Source organism: Hyperoodon ampullatus, assembly GCF_949752795.1.
Source record: "Hyperoodon ampullatus genome assembly, chromosome: 12".
Taxonomy (NCBI): Eukaryota; Metazoa; Chordata; class Mammalia; order Artiodactyla; family Ziphiidae; genus Hyperoodon; species Hyperoodon ampullatus.
Window position 1 is genome coordinate 68051980 of NC_136925.1, and position 18302 is coordinate 68070281.

The following is an 18302-nucleotide window of genomic DNA, read 5'->3' on the forward strand; positions in this document are numbered from 1 at the left end:
AACCACTGCGTCACCAGGGAAGTCCCAGTAGAGTTTTCTATAGCAAATTCAGTCCATTTTTAAACCTGAAAAAACCGTTGCGATCAGCAACATCAGCACAACTGCTAGTCGCTGCCACTCATTTGCCCTGTAAATAACAACCCTTCCTGGTTAATAGCAAAAAAATCTGGCTAATGAAATGTATTGGCACTATGTTTCATATCTAAAGCAATTAAAAATATCTGTAGTGAGCATCAATTATTGGGAAAAAGAGTGATTTTTGCCCACTTCTTAATCTTCCCAACTGCCCTCTAGGGCAAAAGAGCTCTCCTTGGAACCTCAGTCCATAATAAACACATGTGAACAAATACACACATTAGGTTGTAAAAGGATGGTTTCTTAACTGGTTTCTGAGCTACAAATAATCCCTAAAAAGTGGCTTTCTCAACTAAATATGCAGACATTACAGTGTATTTATAGTGATTAAAAACTGGAAACAAACTAAATATCCAAAAATAAAGTTTAAGCAAAATTATGTTCCTATTATGTCATGCTATGCAACAATTAAAAATGATTTTTACAAAGAGTTTTAAATAATAAGGTAACGTACTTATTAAATTTAAAGCAAAAAAAAATCTGCTTGATGCAAATTGTTACACGGTATGTCACAACTAAGTATACATTGTAAGAAAGACTGGCAGGTATGTGCTAAAATGTTAACAGTGTTTTCTGTGGGTGGTGAGAGTGGGAGTAATTTTTTTAATTTCCTATTTTAATATCATAAATATGCTGCTTTTATAATGAAGAAAAATGAGTAACCCAAAGGTATCTTTTCTGCGATACTGAGGGGATTCTTCCCAAGCCCAAACCTCTCGAAGGGACACATCCCATCTTCTACCCTATGGTGCAGACAAATGTGAAGGGGGAAAAATAATCCTTTCAAATACATTGCCACTGTTAGAAAATGCTTATCCAATGTAAACACAGAACCAAAGGAAATGCATAAACATTGAATATTATAAGGATATGCATAAACACAATTCTTCCTCCTGAATTTGTAAGCAAATACCCATGGCTATATGAAGTTGGCTTGTTGGAATACAATGTAAGGGAGACAGAGGGTCCTTGTCATTTCCAAAATTAGTAGGGATTATCATCACCAATACGTTAGACGTTCTCCCGCTTCAAAAAAAAAGAAAAAAAAAAGAAAAAGAATGAAGAGTCTGTATCAGTTTTTAGAAGTACTTAAGGAAGAATATCTTGAGCCCATATATAGACTAAGAACTATTAACAATAATCAAAGAAACACTAATGTATAATAACTAGAAGCTAAAACAAGTTCTTAAACTCTTCCCTTGGGAAACATGTTTTCAGGAAACTCAACTGGACAAGGCTATTCTCCTCCATCCCCACTCATTGTGGGGCAGTATGAAAAAGCTAAAAAAGTGACATGCAGATATTTCTTCTGTACAGTGTACAATGAAAAACAGTATTCTCTAACTCAAATATAGAATCATGTAAAACTTATCAGTGATTAATGTATTATAGTTCATAAAAAAGGATAACCTTCCACAGAGTGAAGTTTTAAGTGCAATACTGCATTGCAATACTTACACTAAGAAAAACACAGTCTGTGTGTAGGTTAATATTTTTTTCACAGAGACATGTGAAACATGTCTAAGATTACTAGATATGGTCTAAAAAGCAAAAAGAACAACCTGGATGTGTTCATAAATAATCATCAAGATGTTCCAAAAATTGTGGACTGACATTCTCATAAAATATTTGAGTCAATATTTATGCAAATGTTTCATTTAAAAAAAAAAAAAAAGCCCACAAAACTCATTATCTTATTATGGTTAGCAAATCACAAAATAACAAAAGCAAACCATTAGAATAGGTTCAAAACACTTTTTGAATGGTATAGTTACTTAAAAAGAAATTGAGTACAGAACATAATTTTACATGGCTTTATACAAATATTATTATATTTTTCAAGGATGGGATAGGGAGTCTTAGTTATGATTTTCTAAATTGTAAGGTAGGAAGGTATACCAAATTTTAAGGATATCACATGAACTCAAAACTTTATTAAGGACTTAGATCTTCAGTAAATCTACTTTTTAATTTTGCAATCTTATGAACCTGTAGCATGGACACACAATTTTTTTAAATGCACCCAACTTTTACATGAAGATAAAACTAGAAATCATCAATAATGAATAGTTTTATGCTGGTAGAATCTTCTCGGAATTATCTTGATTTGGAGGACATTAACTTCTACTGGCATAATTATGAGGCCGATTAGAAAATATCTACTGGGTTTCTTTATCTTGGTTAAGAGGTTGGTTGGAAAAATTCAGGAGTTGCTACTTTACCTCTTAACACTCTGCACTCTGCTTTCCCTGCCCCCTCACTCCACATTCTGTGACTCAGAGACTATTTTCAGAGGACACCTGTTTTAAATGGATCCACAGGAAATACCTATGTTGTCTTTTCATACTCTGACACTGCATCTGGTTAGCTGAAATGTGATGCTGCCCACAGAATGAAGCAACTTCAGTGTGACAACATTTACTGGAAGGCGGAGGGAATCCAGTTTATATTTATTTTCCTTCCATTAAACCCTGGTATTGGAGTGTAGGAAAAAATAAATAAGGAAAAGGGCAGAACCAGTTTAACCCTCAAAAGATTAGTATTAAATTACACAAACGGGTTTTACAGCCAGACTCAGGACGATCTGCTCTTGAACTGAATGTAATCTTGCAGCAGAAACTTATCTGACACTCCTTTCTTTACAACGTTTTATTTCTAAACCCCTTGTCCACAGTTCACAGTCGGCCTTGTTATATATTGATAGGATATTTATAACCCCCCTGTGGAAAAGTGCAGGGCAGCCTACCCACTGAAATAGAATTAATAAGGGGATTTCATAGAGATTAACAGTAGTCTAACACTAAAATTCCAGTTGGGTCCAAAATAAAGCAAGTCACTCGGGGGCCCCGTTTCACGGGAAGTCCCCGAGCTGGACCGTTGGCCCACATTGGGGTCCGCTCCTTCCGGGCGGGCTGCCCGGCCCCCGCGCCCGGCCCCGCGCCCGCTCACCCTGGGCCGCGCTCCCTCTCCGCCCGGCAGCTGCCGCTGGCCGCGGTCCCTGGAGCTTGGCGCGCGCTCCCCGAGCCCCGGTCGTCCTCGGAGGCCGCCCATCCGCTCCCGGGGCTCTGAGGGGCTGCCCCGGGCCGGGTCTCCGGGGCGCGCGAAAGCAGCAGCAGAATGACGGAGATGACGAAAGAGCTGACGCAACGCCGCCCACCTCACAGCCGCCGGTGCCCGCTCACACAGCCCCGCCCCGCCCCGCCCGCGAGGTCGCCCGCGCGCTCACCTGCGCGCTCGCGGTCGTGCCGGTCCCGCGGGGCACGTCCCGCCCCGGCCCCCGCCCGCCCGCCCGCCCCGCCCGCGGTCGGAGTTCCCACGGCGCCCGCCTGAACCCTGCGCCGCCCGTCCTCCTCGTCGCCGAGCCCGTCCAGGCCTTTCGCGAACATGGCGCTTGTCCCTTGCCAGGTGCTGCGGGTGGCCATCCTGCTGTCCTACTGCTCTATCCTGTGCAACTACAAGGCCATCGAAATGCCCTCGCACCAGACCTACGGAGGGAGCTGGAAATTCCTGACTTTCATTGATCTGGTAAGGCCGCCCCCCTCCCCCGCTCCCGTCCTCCCCTCACCCCGAGCCCGGGTGTGTTTGTGGGTGCGCCGGCACCTGCGCGCGTGCTCCAGCATCCACCCCGGCCCTCGCCTCTTCCCCAGTGACTGCGTCTGAAAGCCAGGCTGCCCCCTCAGCAGCACCTTCTATAGCACCCAACGTTACCTGGTAGCTGGGACACGAGTGGAGGTGGGGCGCAGCCAGGTGGTGGGCTCTTTGGAGGGGAACACACACCTGCTTCTAAGAGGTGACACGGGAAGATTCTCAACTTAGCAACTGGATCGGACGACCTTGATCATGAGCGGCCTCAGCCCCGTTCGCCCCCAAGGTGCTTTCCAGAGCACCCACCGTAGGATCAAGTCGCAGCAGCTGAAGGAAACTGGGTATTGTCGAATTACTTGGCGCTTCCTCTGAAAGGACTGTCCTCCTAACAAAGGAGAGAAAGCTCCTCATAAAGAAGAGAAATCGCCTAATAAAGTTGTCTTCTTTGCATCTGTTTTTGCCCATTGTCAGTAATTTACTTCCAACCTTTCCCCCCACCCCCGAAACATTAGAAGAGAGAGCTTTTCAAAACGCATTCACAGTGGGACTTTATACTTTGCCCATCTTCCCATGTAAAAGTTCGCAATAGTTCGCATAAGCAGCTCCTCTATTGGCACAATGATGGCCTTGGCAGTTGGAGGATTTTTTTTTTTTTTTAAACAGTTTATCCACTTCTGGCACTAAAAGGACCGGAGAAATATCACATGAGCATAAAACCCAATAAGGACATGGAACCTAGGAACTTCAGGGTGAAAGACTGGCTCAAACATACACTTAAAGATGGTCAAGTATGGACAGAGAATTAAAACAAAAGCGAGGAGTTCTGAGGACTAGAGAAAATGTAGAACCAATTCCTGGATCGCCAGAACTGCCCGTCCAAGGTTATACACGAGGTTGGCTACACAAGCAAGATTGTAATCTCTAATTGTTGACCCTTCATTTTGATGAAGAGAACTTGACACCTGTTTTAAGATACTTCCAAAGGCTTAGGATGCTTCAAAGATATGCAGTCAGCAGGTTTTTGTATAGAAATACCATTTTAAATTTGTATCATGTTAGATACTTTCAGAGAAGAATTTAAGTCCTTTACCCCAGCACTTTCCAAACTGGGCACCAAGACTGACCAGGGCATAGAGTGTTTCAGGGGTTTCAATTTTCAGTTCCTCAACTTCCAGCTCTTTCTTGAAACTGATCTGTCTCTGAACACGGGTGTTGCCTGCCAGTTATCCTTTCTTCTTCCCTGTTCGTCCAAGGGACAAGCACGTGACAAGGCTCTGTGCTATATTTATCTGTTCCTTTTAGGATTCAGAAGATAGACAGTTGTCACTAGAACTATCTTCATATTTGATTGAAAAACAAAGTCAGACTTATCTTGACAGAAAGTCTTCTTGGGTTGATTGGCTCCTCATTGAGGATTGGCTCTACCTTTTATGTTATGTAGCAGACTTCCGGAGACTGAAACCTGCAGCCCTGAAGTTATGAAAAATATGTATCAGAGTGTTAGAAATCATGTCCCCTTTTCAACTGTTTAAACTTATGTTAAAAATATTTAGATGTTATTTAAAAAATATGTGCATAGATTTTCAGAATTCTTTTACTGGCTATGTGAACAAAATTTTTCTTGGATCACTACCTTATCCCATTTCTCCTGATCTCACTTTGAGCTGGCCCATTTGAGTGTTGTCAAGGAACAGCACTGAGCTGAAATACGGATGGAAACCCCACCAGAACCATAGAAACTGTGAACAGTTCTCAGAAGCACCTTTGCATTAGATATAGTTCTGGGGGCGCAGGGGAGGGGATTAGCAGGTGAGAGGGGTAGAAATTGAGGGTATTGTTAACCCATGCGAGAAATGACAACTCACATTGGCATTGCTTACTGTGTGTTGTAAAACAAGACTCACAAGAAACAATGTACCTCTCATAACCTTTGAGTGACGTGAAACTGTAGTAGAGCCAATCTGACTCTGCTTAAACTGTCATACACTTTATATTTTAGCATTTGGTGGTTGGACCTGCCTATTTTAAATAATAATCATGACAAATATATTTTTGTCTCTCAGAATTCAGGCCATAAATTCAAATTTGAAACTTTTACTTTGTTTCATATTTAAATTCAGTTTGTATAGGGCCTTCAGCCAATCATTCAAACTTTTTATCTCTGTGGCTTCTGATAAAATATAATAAATCTTTAATTGAAGGTTCCTGTGAGAAAATATGTCTAGAATATATTCAAGGAAACACTCATGCAAAGTGTTATTCTTTTTGTTATTAGAGATTTAGAGTCTTTGGAGCTTAAACATTGTACAGCTGTTAAAACAACCAGCCTGTGAGTCCCTACTATTGGTATGAAAAGATTAGGCTACTATAATTTACCCATTTAACTTTTCATTTTTCTGTGTTAAAAAAAACTGAATAAACTTTATTACTTAGGACATTTTTAATGATTCTAAGCTCATTAGAGCAATTTTGCAAGAGGGTTTAGCTTCTCACAACTTCAGTGAGAAGGCCCTTGTCCTAGCCAACTTGGATCACAGAGAGTCAGGACATTTATCCTGGTGGCCACAGTCTGATTCCATGATCCATGGCATCAGTGTACCAGAATGTAGCTCAGGAATCTCAGGCGACACGTATCCAGGATCATATGGTTATGTGGCAGGGCCGTTCCAGCTATCTCCATACCTTACTTTGAGTATGAGAGTCATCCCAATAGAATCAGAGCTCATGGTAAAAAGTGAAATGAAAGTTATTGCATAAGTGAATGAATCTGCATCATTTGAAGAATATTCATCAGCTGTGATACTGGTTAAGAAGATATTTGAACATTAGTAATGTTCAGTAATCTTATACTCTTATTGTTATTCCCCAAGAGCTTCTTTTCCTAGAATCGAAGAACTGTAAAAGAACTAAAAGTGCTTCAGGAAAATTCAAGTAAGTAAATGGAAATGGAATACTGTCTCTGCATGATAGGCAGAATAATAGTCCCCCAAAGCATGTCTACATCCTAATCCCTGGAACCCCTGAGTATGTTAGGTTACATGGCAAAATAATTAAAGTTGCTAATCAACTGACCTTCAAATAGGGAGATTTGCTCAGATTATCCATGTTACCCCAGGGTTTCTTAAAAGTGGAGGGAGGCAGGGGAGAAGAGTCAGTTGGAGGAAGATGTGACAGTGGAAGACAGTCCCAGAGAGGTGCAACATTGCTGGCTTTGAAGAGGGAGGAAGGGGCCAGGAGCCAAGGAATGTGGGAGGTGTCTACAAGCTGGAAAGGGCAAGGAAATAAATTATCCCTAGAGCCTCCAGAAGGAACACAGCTCTGCTGACACCTTGATTTTAGCCCAGTGAGGCCCATTTTGGACTTCTGACCTCCAAAACTATAAAATAATAAATTTGTGTTTAAATCACTAAATTTATGCTAATTTGTTGCAGCAGCAATAGAAGACTAGTACACTTGGCTCTAAATCCTGTGACCTAGAAAAAAAACCTTAAATGTTGTTGTACTGATGTGGTGACTCAGCTTGTTCTTTATGTGTATTAGATAACTGGTTAATTTTAGTTTTAACCAGAAACTATGCTGAGGAGACATACGTGTGACAACAGGCAATATGAGAATCTATGAAAATGGAATAACTTTGGAAAAACTAGGCCTTTTCTTTACTGTGAAGTATTTTAGAAATTATCATTGTGAAACATGCCATGTTGGGAGGAATACTCTTAACTGGAAATAAACTGGAAAGAAAAAAATTAAACTGACTAATGTTCAAATATTTTCTTAACCAGTATCACAGCTGATGGATTTTCTTCAAATGATGCAGATTCATTCACAAGTAAATAATTTCCCAAGTTATATAATAATTGTCCCCCAAAATAATAGAAATGAGGAATCAATCAAACCAACCTACATAAATTAAAAGAAAAAAGAAACTGGATGTTGAGGCCTCAAAGTAGTGCTGTAATACATTGGGTGTTAGGAAACATTTGAATAAATGGAACTTTCCAGATGTTCAATGAGTATTCTCTTCTTGTCCCGTTTCCTCCTAAAAACATTCAAAACACTACGGATTTTTTTTTGAAATATATCAACCAGAATTTTATTCAGCTCTATATGGTAGAATGTCTAACACGTGAATAAGAGTCAACCTCTTTGAAAAACATGAACTGGACATTTGTTATAAAAAATGGATTTTGGATTTAAGACACTCTGATTTTTAAAGGTTGAAATAGAAATGTGATGATCCCATTTGCTCTAGTTTGTGGTACTCGCCATTTTGATAGTTATCATGTCTTAGGGCTCCATTATATTCATTATTTCTCCTATACTGACTTTCCATTCATGCACAGGCTGAACACCAGTGAGGCCCTACCTCCTCAAAGTGTAGTGTGAGGACCAGCAGTGATCTTATCTGGGAGCCTGGTAGAAATGTGGACCCTCCAGCTCCACCCCAGACCTTCTAAATAAGAATCTACCTGTTAATAAGACCACTAGGTGATTCTTTTTCACATTTTAGTTTGAAAAATGCTGCTCTAGGCCATGCTGTTTTTGTTTTGTAATTTAACATGGAATAGCTTGTAGGACACAGCCTTCATATATTAATTCTGCCAACTATATTTAAAACATATTTAAACATATTTCAAAATATATTTAATTATGTCACTTTTACTGTGACATAGTTAAAAACATGTTGTAAAAAAATTACAACTGTAAAATAAAAGAAAGAGAAAAATATGTATTTGGCACCAAGGGTAAGCTATTTGTTGCAATTGAGAAACAAGTTTGGCTAATCTTTAGGGAAATCAGGTGAAAAAGAATACACATTTAATTGCATTGTCTCTACTGTTGGAATAAAGAAAGCATAATAATTTATCAGGAAAAATACAATTCTTTCCAGGCACTGACTTTACAAGGTTATTTATCACTCAGCTGGTCATATAAATGACATCGGGTAGCATAGCAGATAATGCCTTTGATTGTTTTCTAGCAGATTATCAATAGAAATATTCTTATTGTTGATTTTTTTTATATTATGATTTTATGAAAGCCAAAGGCATGGTCTTCTGTTTTGACTAGGTGAAGGCATTTTTGCAGAGGTTTAAGGTAATATAATCTGGGTACTTATTTTTGTTATCTAAATCTGTTTTGCAAAAGACTTTGAGAAAACCACAGAGTGAGCAGGATAAATAAGGGCTCAGATGTTGAAAAGCTTGGGGTGTTCAAAGAGCAGGAAATGGTCAAGTACACCTGGAGGATAGATTTTTTTGCTTTTAGACACACTTAAGAATTTTTGACCTTTAAAAATGTTTAAAAGGGAGAAAAAACTGCATAAGTATACTAAATGATGCATTTGAGTTTGTTATATTTACTTATATACTTATAATAAGATATTCTGGAGTCCATTAAGTCCATGGTTTAATTTTAAATAGGAAATAAAATATCTTGAGAAGAGATTCTACATACTATTATGTAACTATGATACTTAGCTTTGCCAGTCAAAATCTCAGAGTGCCATGTGAAGGCCAGTAGTTCATTGAGTAGTCTGAACAAAATTAGATTAGTTTGTTTTGGTTTGGGTTTTTCTCTTTTGGATATTATACAAAGAGGGTGAAACTGCAAATTTTTTTTCAGTACAATCAGACTTGACCCTAAAATGCACATAAACTTTAAGGATTAAATAATGCTTTTTCCTAACGTGGGAGAAGAATTCTGAGTAATAATACTTTACACAGAGTCCTCTTCCCCCTCTTGGAAAGTGTTTCTTTTGGATCAAACATAAAATAAGGGCCTGGTTTTGTCAGAGTCGGGGAAATAGTTGATGATATAATCTCTAATTCTCTTTCTTAGTTGCAAATGTGATTGAAATTACAGAGTCATCTGACCACGTTGAGGTCACTTCTTTTCCCATCTCTGCCATCCCCCATGTCTGGTATAACATTTAACAAAATTGGTAGCTGCTCTTGAGGCTTTCATTTGTTTCTCTGTGTTCCCCTGAAATGTCATATGTTTCTGTGGAAGTGTGAACAATACTACAGTTTTCCATATTGAATCAGATGTTCCTGTGATCCAAGCACGCTTGGAAAAATCTTACTGCTTAGGATTCCATAACAACATAGCTTTCTTTTGTGTCTAGCAGCCTGTGGCTAGACAGTTAAAGGGCCCCTGTCTCACCTGCAGGGTAGTGCTGCCAGAGGACAGTGAGTACAGACCTCTCTCTGCATGTGAGAGACCCCTGGATCAGATCCATCTTGGAGGGCAGCAAGGTATGCAATGGTGCTTTGATAGAATGGATCAAGACAGGCTAATTGGGAATCACCAGAGAAATTGCTTGAATTCACCAAGTGATAAGAATACTGTCATTTTGAATCTTGAGCAAATGGCATGTGTTCATGACAGTGCTTTAGAAGCATGGAATTCTAAAAAGTCAGTGAGACAATGGTCTAGCCCTTTCAAATTGACATATTTAGAGCTATCAGGCTGTATTATAACTTAAAATTTTAATTTCAAAAGCAGTACATAAAATTCCAGAAAATTTGTATAATACTGGAAACCATAGGGAAGCAAATATATTCCATCTTAAGTATCCCTAATTTTCAGTGCATCTTAGCATTGTAGTGCTTCAAGATGGTATTTACTTCAGAACTTCATGAACACTCAGAAACACACATAGAGGGAAAGTCAGACTGCATATATATGCATGTATACATTATATGCATGTATGTGTATATATGTGTGTGCACATTTATATATTCAGATTTCAGAAAAATCATATTATTTATAAAAGTTATTTTAAAATTATATTTAAATTAAAGGAGATACCAATGTTAGTATTTTGGCATTTGCCTTTTAAGCCATATATGTACTTTTCTTTGAAACAAAAATTCAATATATACATATGGTTTGTATAAATTTGTTTTTTAAAATTAATATACACCATAATTCACTCTTTTTGGTGTGCAGTTCTGAGTTTTGATGGATGCATAGTAGCCACCATCACAATCACCTAAAAATATTAAAATATTCCCTTGTGCTGTCCCCTTAGAGTCAAACCCTCCCCTGAATCTTAACAATCACAGGTTTGTTTTCTATCCTTGTAGTTTTGCATTTTCTAGACAAATATGTAAAGCATACGGGATATAGCCTTTGAGCCTGGCGCTTTTCGTTTAACATAATACATTTCAGATTCCTCTCTGCTGCTGTGTGTATCCATAATTTGTTCCATTTTAACGCTGAGTAGTATTTTATGGTATTGATGTATCGCTTTGCTGATTCACTCATAAATTGAAGTGCATTTGAGTTTTTCCTAGTTTGGGGTGATTATGAGGAAAGCTGCTGTAAACGTTTGCATTCAAGTTTTTGTATGAACATGAGTTTTTATTTTTACTGGGAGTGGGATCTCTTGGTTATATGGCAAGTATATGTTTAGCTTGATAAGAAACTGCCAAACTGTTTTCCAGAGTGGTTGTGCCATGTTGCACTGCCATCAGCAATGTATGAGAGTTCCAGTCGCTCTGCCTCCTGTCAGTGTGTGGCATTGTCAATTTTTCTTCTACTTTAGCTATTCTAATAGTTGTACACTGGTATTTCATTGTGGTTTTAATTTGCATTTCCCTCATGACAAATGGTATTAAGCCTCTTTGCTTATGCATTCTTATCATACATATACTTCTTTACGAAGTGCCTGTTCAAATCCTTTGCCCATTTTAAAAAAAGCGTTGTTTTCTTATGTTAAGCTTTGAGAGTTTTTGTGTATGCTGAATAGAAGTTCTGTGTCAAATACGTGATTTGCAAACATTTTCTGCCTGTCTGGGGGTATCTTTACCTTTTGTTGGTATAGACAGGCCCCAATTTACAATGGTTCGACTTTATGATTTTTCGACTTTTTTATAGTATGAAAGTGATACACATTCAGTAGAAACTGTATCCAGTTTTGGATTTTGATCTCTTCCTGGGTTAGTGATATGTGGCACGATATGCTCTTGCAATGCTGGGCAGGGCAGCAAGCCCCAGCTCCCAGTCAGCCATGTGATCAGGAGGGTAAACAACCAATACACTTAACATTCTGTTTTTCACTTTCAGTAGAGTATTCAGTAAATTACGTGAGACATTCAACATATTATTATAAAATAGGCTTTGGGTTAGATGATTTTGCCCAACTGTAGGCTAATGTAAGTATTTTGAGCACGTTTAAGGCAGGGTAGGCTAAGCTATGATGTTCAGTAGGTTATGTGTTCAGTGCGTTTTTGACTTAGGCAATATTTTCACTTTACCATGAGTTTATCAGGATATGACACCGTGGTAAATTGAGGATGATCTGTAATGTCTTTTGCAGAGCAAAAGTTTATCATTTTGATGACATCCAATTAATTTTTGATTGGTGTGTAGTGCTATCTCATTGGGGTTATAATTTGCATTTCTCAAATGGCTAATAATCTTGAACATCTTTTCATGTCTTACTTGCCATGTGTATGTCCTCTTCAGTGAAACAAATAGTATTGTTAAATTTTACTTTTTGTTAAATGTTAAATACATTTGATTTTTGCATATTGACCTTATATCCTATGATTTTGCTAATTTGCTTATTCATTCTAGGAGCTTTGTTGTGGATTTCATGGAATTTTCTTTTTTTATATAGACAATCATATCATCTGCTAATAGAGACAGTTTTCTTCCTTTCTAATTGTCACGGCTTTTATTTCTTTTTCATGTGTTGTTGCATTGGTTAAGACTTCTAATATGATACTGAACATAAATGGTGAGAGTGGATATTCTTGTCATTTCTTTTTTAGGAGGAAACAGTCTTTTGCAAGTAAGTATAATAGTAGCTATAGACTTTTTTTGCATATACCCTTTATCAGGTTGAGTACATTTCCTTCTGTTTCTTGTTTACTGAGAAGCTTTTTAAAAAAATATCATAAATGGATATTGAATTTTGTCAAATGATTTTAACTGCATCTATTGATATGTTCATATGGCTTTTTTTCCCTCTTAATATGGTGAATTACATTGATTGATTTTTGAATATTAAGTCAGTCTTACACTCCTGGGGTGAATGCACTTGATTGTGGTATATTGTCCTTTTTATATATTGCTTAATTTGATTTGCTAATATTTTGTTGATTTTACCTCTCTGTTAATGAGGAATATTTGTGTGTAGTTTTTTATTTTTCTTCTTTGCCTGACTTTGATATCAGTGTAATGTTAGCCTTATTCCTCTTCAGTGTCCTGGAAGAGATTGAGCAGAATTGGTTTTACTTCTTCCTGAAATTTGTGACAGAATGTATAAGTGAAAACCACTGGGCCAGGAGTTTTCTTTGTTGAAAATTCATTTTGGTTGATTTCAAGATATAGGAGTATTCAGCTTATTTCTTTCTTTTTCATTGAGATTTGGTAGTTTATATCTTTCAAAAAGTTGATCCATTTCATCTAATATCAACATTCTTTCCTTATCTTTCTCTTATTGTCTTTAGGGTCTGTGGTGATAACCACATTTCATTCCTGATATTGGGAATCTGTGTCTTATCTCTTTTTTCTTCATCAGTGTGGCTAAGGACTTCTCAATTTTATTTATGTTTTTCAAAGGTCAGCTTTTGGTTTCACTGTTTTTTTCCTATTGTTTTTCTGTTTTCAATTTCATTGATTTCTGTTTTTAAAGTTTATTACTTTCTTCCTTTTGTTTTGGATTAAACTGGTTCTTCTTTATTAGTCTCTTAACTAATAAATCTGTGGAAATAGATTGTTTATTTATTAAATTGAGTCCTTCTTCCCTTTTAAAACATTTAATACTAAGTACTGCTTTAGTTGCATCTCACAAGTTTTAATACATTTTATTTTCATTGTCATTCACTTAAAAATATATTTTAAGTTCCTTTGAGTCCTTCTATTTAAAAAAATTATCAAGTCTTTGTTTTTGGAGCAGTTTTAGGTTCACAGCAAAATTGAGGGAAATGTAGAGAGATTTCCCATATATTCCTTGCCCCCACGAGAGTCTTTCTATTTTACAATGGTTATTTAAACATGTGGAGTTTAATTTACACATTTTTGGCTATATCTGAGATGTCTTTCTGTCATTTGTTTCTAGTTTAAATTCCATTATGATCAGAGATCATTTTCTGCATGATTTCAATTCTTTTAAATTTGTTAAGTTTGTTTTTATGGCTAAAATATGGACTATCATGTTGAATACTTCATGTACACTTGAAAAAAAATGTATTCTTCTCTTGTTAGGTAGAGTGTTCCTTAAATGTCAATTACATCAAGTTAGTGGATAACGTTGATCAGGTCTCCTATAGCTTGCTGATTTTCTGTCTGCCTGCTCTCTCATTAACAGAGAGGAGCATTGAAGTCTCTCTGTAATCGTGTAATTGTGTAAAAGTGTAATTATGAGTTTGTCTATTTCTTGTTTCAGTTTTATCAGTTTTACTTCACATATTTTGGGGCATATACATTGTTTAGTACATACACATTTAAGAATGCTATATATCTTGATGAATTGTTTGTTTTATGATTATAAATATTCTTCTTTTTCCTTGATAATTTTCCTTGTTCCAAAGTCTGCTTTGCTTGATATTAACATAACTTTTCCAGCTTTCTTTTGATTATATATTTTTTTCATCCTTTTACTTTTATCTTATCTATAGTGATATATTTAAAGTGGATTGTTTTTTGACATCATACTGAGTCTTATTTTTAAATTTATTTGATAATCTCTATACTTCAGTAGATACCATTTACATTTAATTTAATTATTGAAATGGTTGGATTTAGGTCTACCATTTATTATTTGTTTTCTTTTACTTACCCTTTTTTTGTTCCCTCATTCCCCATTTCCTGCCTTCTTCTGGATTATGTGAGTATTTTTTAGTATTCATTTTAATTTAACTATTGGCTATTTGGATTATCTCTTTGTATTATCATTTTAGTTGCTGTTCTGGGATTATCATATACACACCTCACTTTACACAATCTAGAGTGAATAGTTTACCACTTCAATTAAAACATACAAACCTTATCACTTTACCCTCCCCACTTTATGTGATAATTGTCATATTAAGTACATCCAAATAACTTGAGAACTCCATAGACAATATTATAAGTCTTGCTATCAAGTCAAATATTTTAACTAACTTAGTAGAGTAAAATAGTCTATTATATTTACCCAGATATTTACCATTTTTATTGTTCTTCATTCAGTCCTTGTGTCTATATTTCCCTCTGATATCATTTCCTATAAGCCTGAGAACTTTTTTTTAGCATTTCTTTAAGAATGGATCTACTGGCAACAAATTCCTTTAGTTTCCTTAATCAAAGACTTCTTCTGTTTTGCCTTCAGTCCTGAAAGATATTTTCACTGAGTATAAAATTCTGGTTAATAGTTCTTTTATCACTTGAAAGATGTTATGCCACTGTCATCCGGCCTCTGTGATTTATGATGAGAAATCTGCAGTCATCCAAACCATTGCTCCCTTGAATGTAATGTGTTGTTTTCCTCTGGCTTGCTTTAAGTTTTTTCCCTTTATCCTTAGTTTTCAACAGTTTGATTATGATGTATCTGGCCCTGTTTTTATGAGTTTATGCTATTAAGGATTTGCTGAACCTCTTGAATCTGCAATCTGATATCTTTCACTCAATTTGAGAAGTTTTCAGTCATTGTTTCTTCAGATATTCTTTCTGCACCCATCTATCTCCTTTATCTCTTCTTCTGGGACTCCACTGATATGAATATCAGACCTTTTGATTATTGTCACACAGGTTTCTGAGGACATGGGGGTTTTTTTCAGTCTTTTTTTCCTCTCTGTTCTTTAGGTTGTATAATTTCTATTGATTTGTCTCCAAATTCACTGACTCTTTCCTTTGTTATCTGCATTCTGATATTAAGTGCATACAATGAGTTTTAAAATTTCAGCTTTTGTCTTTTTCAGTACTAAAATTTCCATTTTCTTCATAGCTTCTACTTCTCAACTAAGCATTTCTATCTTTTATTCTTTTAAACAATGTTCACCTTTTTTTTTTTTTTTTTTTTTTTTTGCGGTACGCAGGCCTCTCACTGTTGTGGCCTCTCCTCTCCCATTGCGGAGCACAGGCTCCAGATGTGCAGGCTCAGTGGCCATGGCTCATGGGCCTAGCCGCTCCGCGGCATGTGGGATCTTCCCAGACCGAGGCACGAACCTGTGTCCCCTGCATCAGCAGGCGGACTCTCAACCACTGCGCCACCAGGGAAGCCCCACCTTTTATCTTATGGAGGATCGTTGAAGAGCTGTCCTAAAGTCCTTGCCTGATAATTCCAACGTCTGGGCCATCTTGGAAGTGGCATTTGTTAATTGTCTTTTTCCTTGAATATTGATCAGATTTCTGGCTCTTTGTATGTCAAGTTATTTTTGAATGTACCCTGAGCATTTGGAATATTATGTTGTGAGACTCTGGGTCTTATTAAAGCCCTTTGGAAAACGTTGACTTGTTTTTCTGTTTGATTGTTTAAGAGGCAATCAATCGGGTTAGGTTCTAACTTCATATTCTGTCTCATAGTGGTTCTGATGTCAGCTGAATTTTCAAAAATTTTGCAATGCTTTTTGGATCTTACTGGAGCTTATACCACTCAAGGGTTAGTCTAAAACTACAGTAATGTTTTCTATGGTAGTTCAGGTCTTGAGGCCTCTGCGATGCTTCTTTAGGTTTGTTCTGGGCAGGTCCAAGACTTATGTCAGTTCATAACATAGACTTAGGGGTTGCTTCTTTTCAGCTCTCTTCTCTCCATGATTTCTCCCATACTCTCCAGCCCACAGACACTCTCTTTCTTGGTTTCTCTGGCCAGAAGGATGGAGTCCTCTCAGAATCTGAGCCTCCTATGCTGCCATGCAGTCCTACACAATTGGAGCATCCTTCACAGAGAAGCAGCAAGAGAAAAAATCCTCTGTAAGAAGGCCTTTTCCCAGTTCCTCTGTTTTTTTCTTGGGGTTTTAGATACATGTGCTGTTGACTGTGCAGCTCTGTGACTGGGCCTGGCCTCAGAGCACGGCTGGGAGAGAAATGAATGGTGAAAAAAAGGGATCTCCCTCAAAATCTCCAGCACACAGCAGTCTTTTTCCCAGACCTCTGGCGGAGAAGAAGCCGTTTCTCCTGGAGTTTTTGCTGTCTGTACTTGCTGCATAATTCTAAAATTCAGCTTGCCCTCAAGTCAATTCTAGGGAAAAAAGGAAAATAAAAATTCATGAACCTCACCCATTATGGATCCTTAATTCAAGTTTTCACTTTAATTCCCAATACACCTAGTATGTGTACTTTTCAAAGTCCTTAGGTGGTGGTTTTTTGTATTCTATTGTGAGTTTTAGTTGTAATCAGTGGGAATGATAGGCTGCAGTCAGCTTTCTCCATCATGGCTGGCACTGGAAGTAGCTTACATTCATTTTAATACCTGTTTTTTCCACCTAGAATATTTTGTAAATATTTTTCCATGCCATTATACATTCTTCCATAACATCATTTTTAATGACTGCATATTCCTTTTTATATGGGTGTTTATATTGATTGTCTTAGTGAACAAATGGATAAATAAATTTTTACACACATCTATGATTATTTTCTTAGGATAAATTATTAGAGGCAGAATTGCTATACAAAGTCTTTAAAAGAGTATCTTAAACTTTAAGTCAGTAAATTTACATTTTCTCCAATATTTAGAGTGCTTATTTCTCTATATTCCTGCTAACACATTTTTCTATGAATAGAAAAATAATGCCAGTGATCACTCGAGGTGCTTCAACCCCACAGTTTCCTGTCCAGGAGATGCTGTGTAAATATTTTGCCACATATGTCATAAATATAAGTGACTAGCTATCTTTGACTGCTTATAAAACCCAGTGGTATTAGGCACATTTAGTTTGGGCTCATAAATACTTGAGGCAAACATAAATCTTTAAGTGCCTAAAACATCCCAGTTAGGATGGAATTGACATGGCTGAAGTGAGCAAAATAGTTTTCTATGCACAGTAATCATGGGTTAGCTTGTTCATTCTACTCCTCTTGCATTAAAATTGTATGTTAACTGAGTCATGAGTGATTTATTATATCCAATTTGAAAAGTCAACATTAGGAGTCCAAGGAAAGTGTGTTTGCTGTAACATTACCCATCCTTTTCTTTGTAATTACACATCTTTGCTATTTCTAAAAAGGCATATGAACATTAAGAATGCATATAGTATGAGAGAATATCCTCTTCTAAAATATTAAGGCATTTGTTCTATGCCAGAGCAGATCATTTCTGTATCAGCCCAGGTCTTTGTAGAGAAGAGAGATGGCACACTTAATTTCGGTAATTTGAGTGAATTTAGTGAAGGAATGATTTACAAGGGTGGACAGGGTGTAGAGAAGTCATAAGATATAGCACAAAACTTGTGGGCTAGTAACAGGGGCAGGTTACCACTGTGAGGCCCGAGCAGTGACCTTCGGTGCTCATCTGGTATGCAAGGACCCTCAGGGATTGAGGGAACAAAACAAATACCCCAAGGGTCCTTTCCTTCCTCTGTCTGATTTCCTGCCAGTACTCCTCCTTGGTTAAACCCTACAGGAAGTCAGAGGGTAAGAAAGCCTCT

General features: G+C 37.3%; 1 protein-coding gene across 8 annotated transcripts in view; it reads left to right on the forward strand.

Annotated features, from left to right (window-relative positions):
• Window positions 1-3455: 3455 nt before the first annotated feature.
• Window positions 3456-18302, forward strand: part of AIG1 (androgen induced 1) — a 233646-nt gene continuing 218799 nt past the window's right edge. For 6 of the 8 annotated variants that reach the window (XM_079716303.1, XM_079716302.1, XM_079716304.1 and 3 more), the window contains exon 1: window positions 3456-3660. In XM_079716303.1, the coding sequence (XP_079572429.1) occupies window positions 3520-3660 (141 nt within the window). In that variant the 5' untranslated portion in view covers window positions 3456-3519. Of the gene's footprint in view, window positions 3661-3782; window positions 4101-18302 lie in introns of those variants that run through there. The other 2 variants (XM_079716307.1, XM_079716309.1) reach the window with 2 other exon arrangements.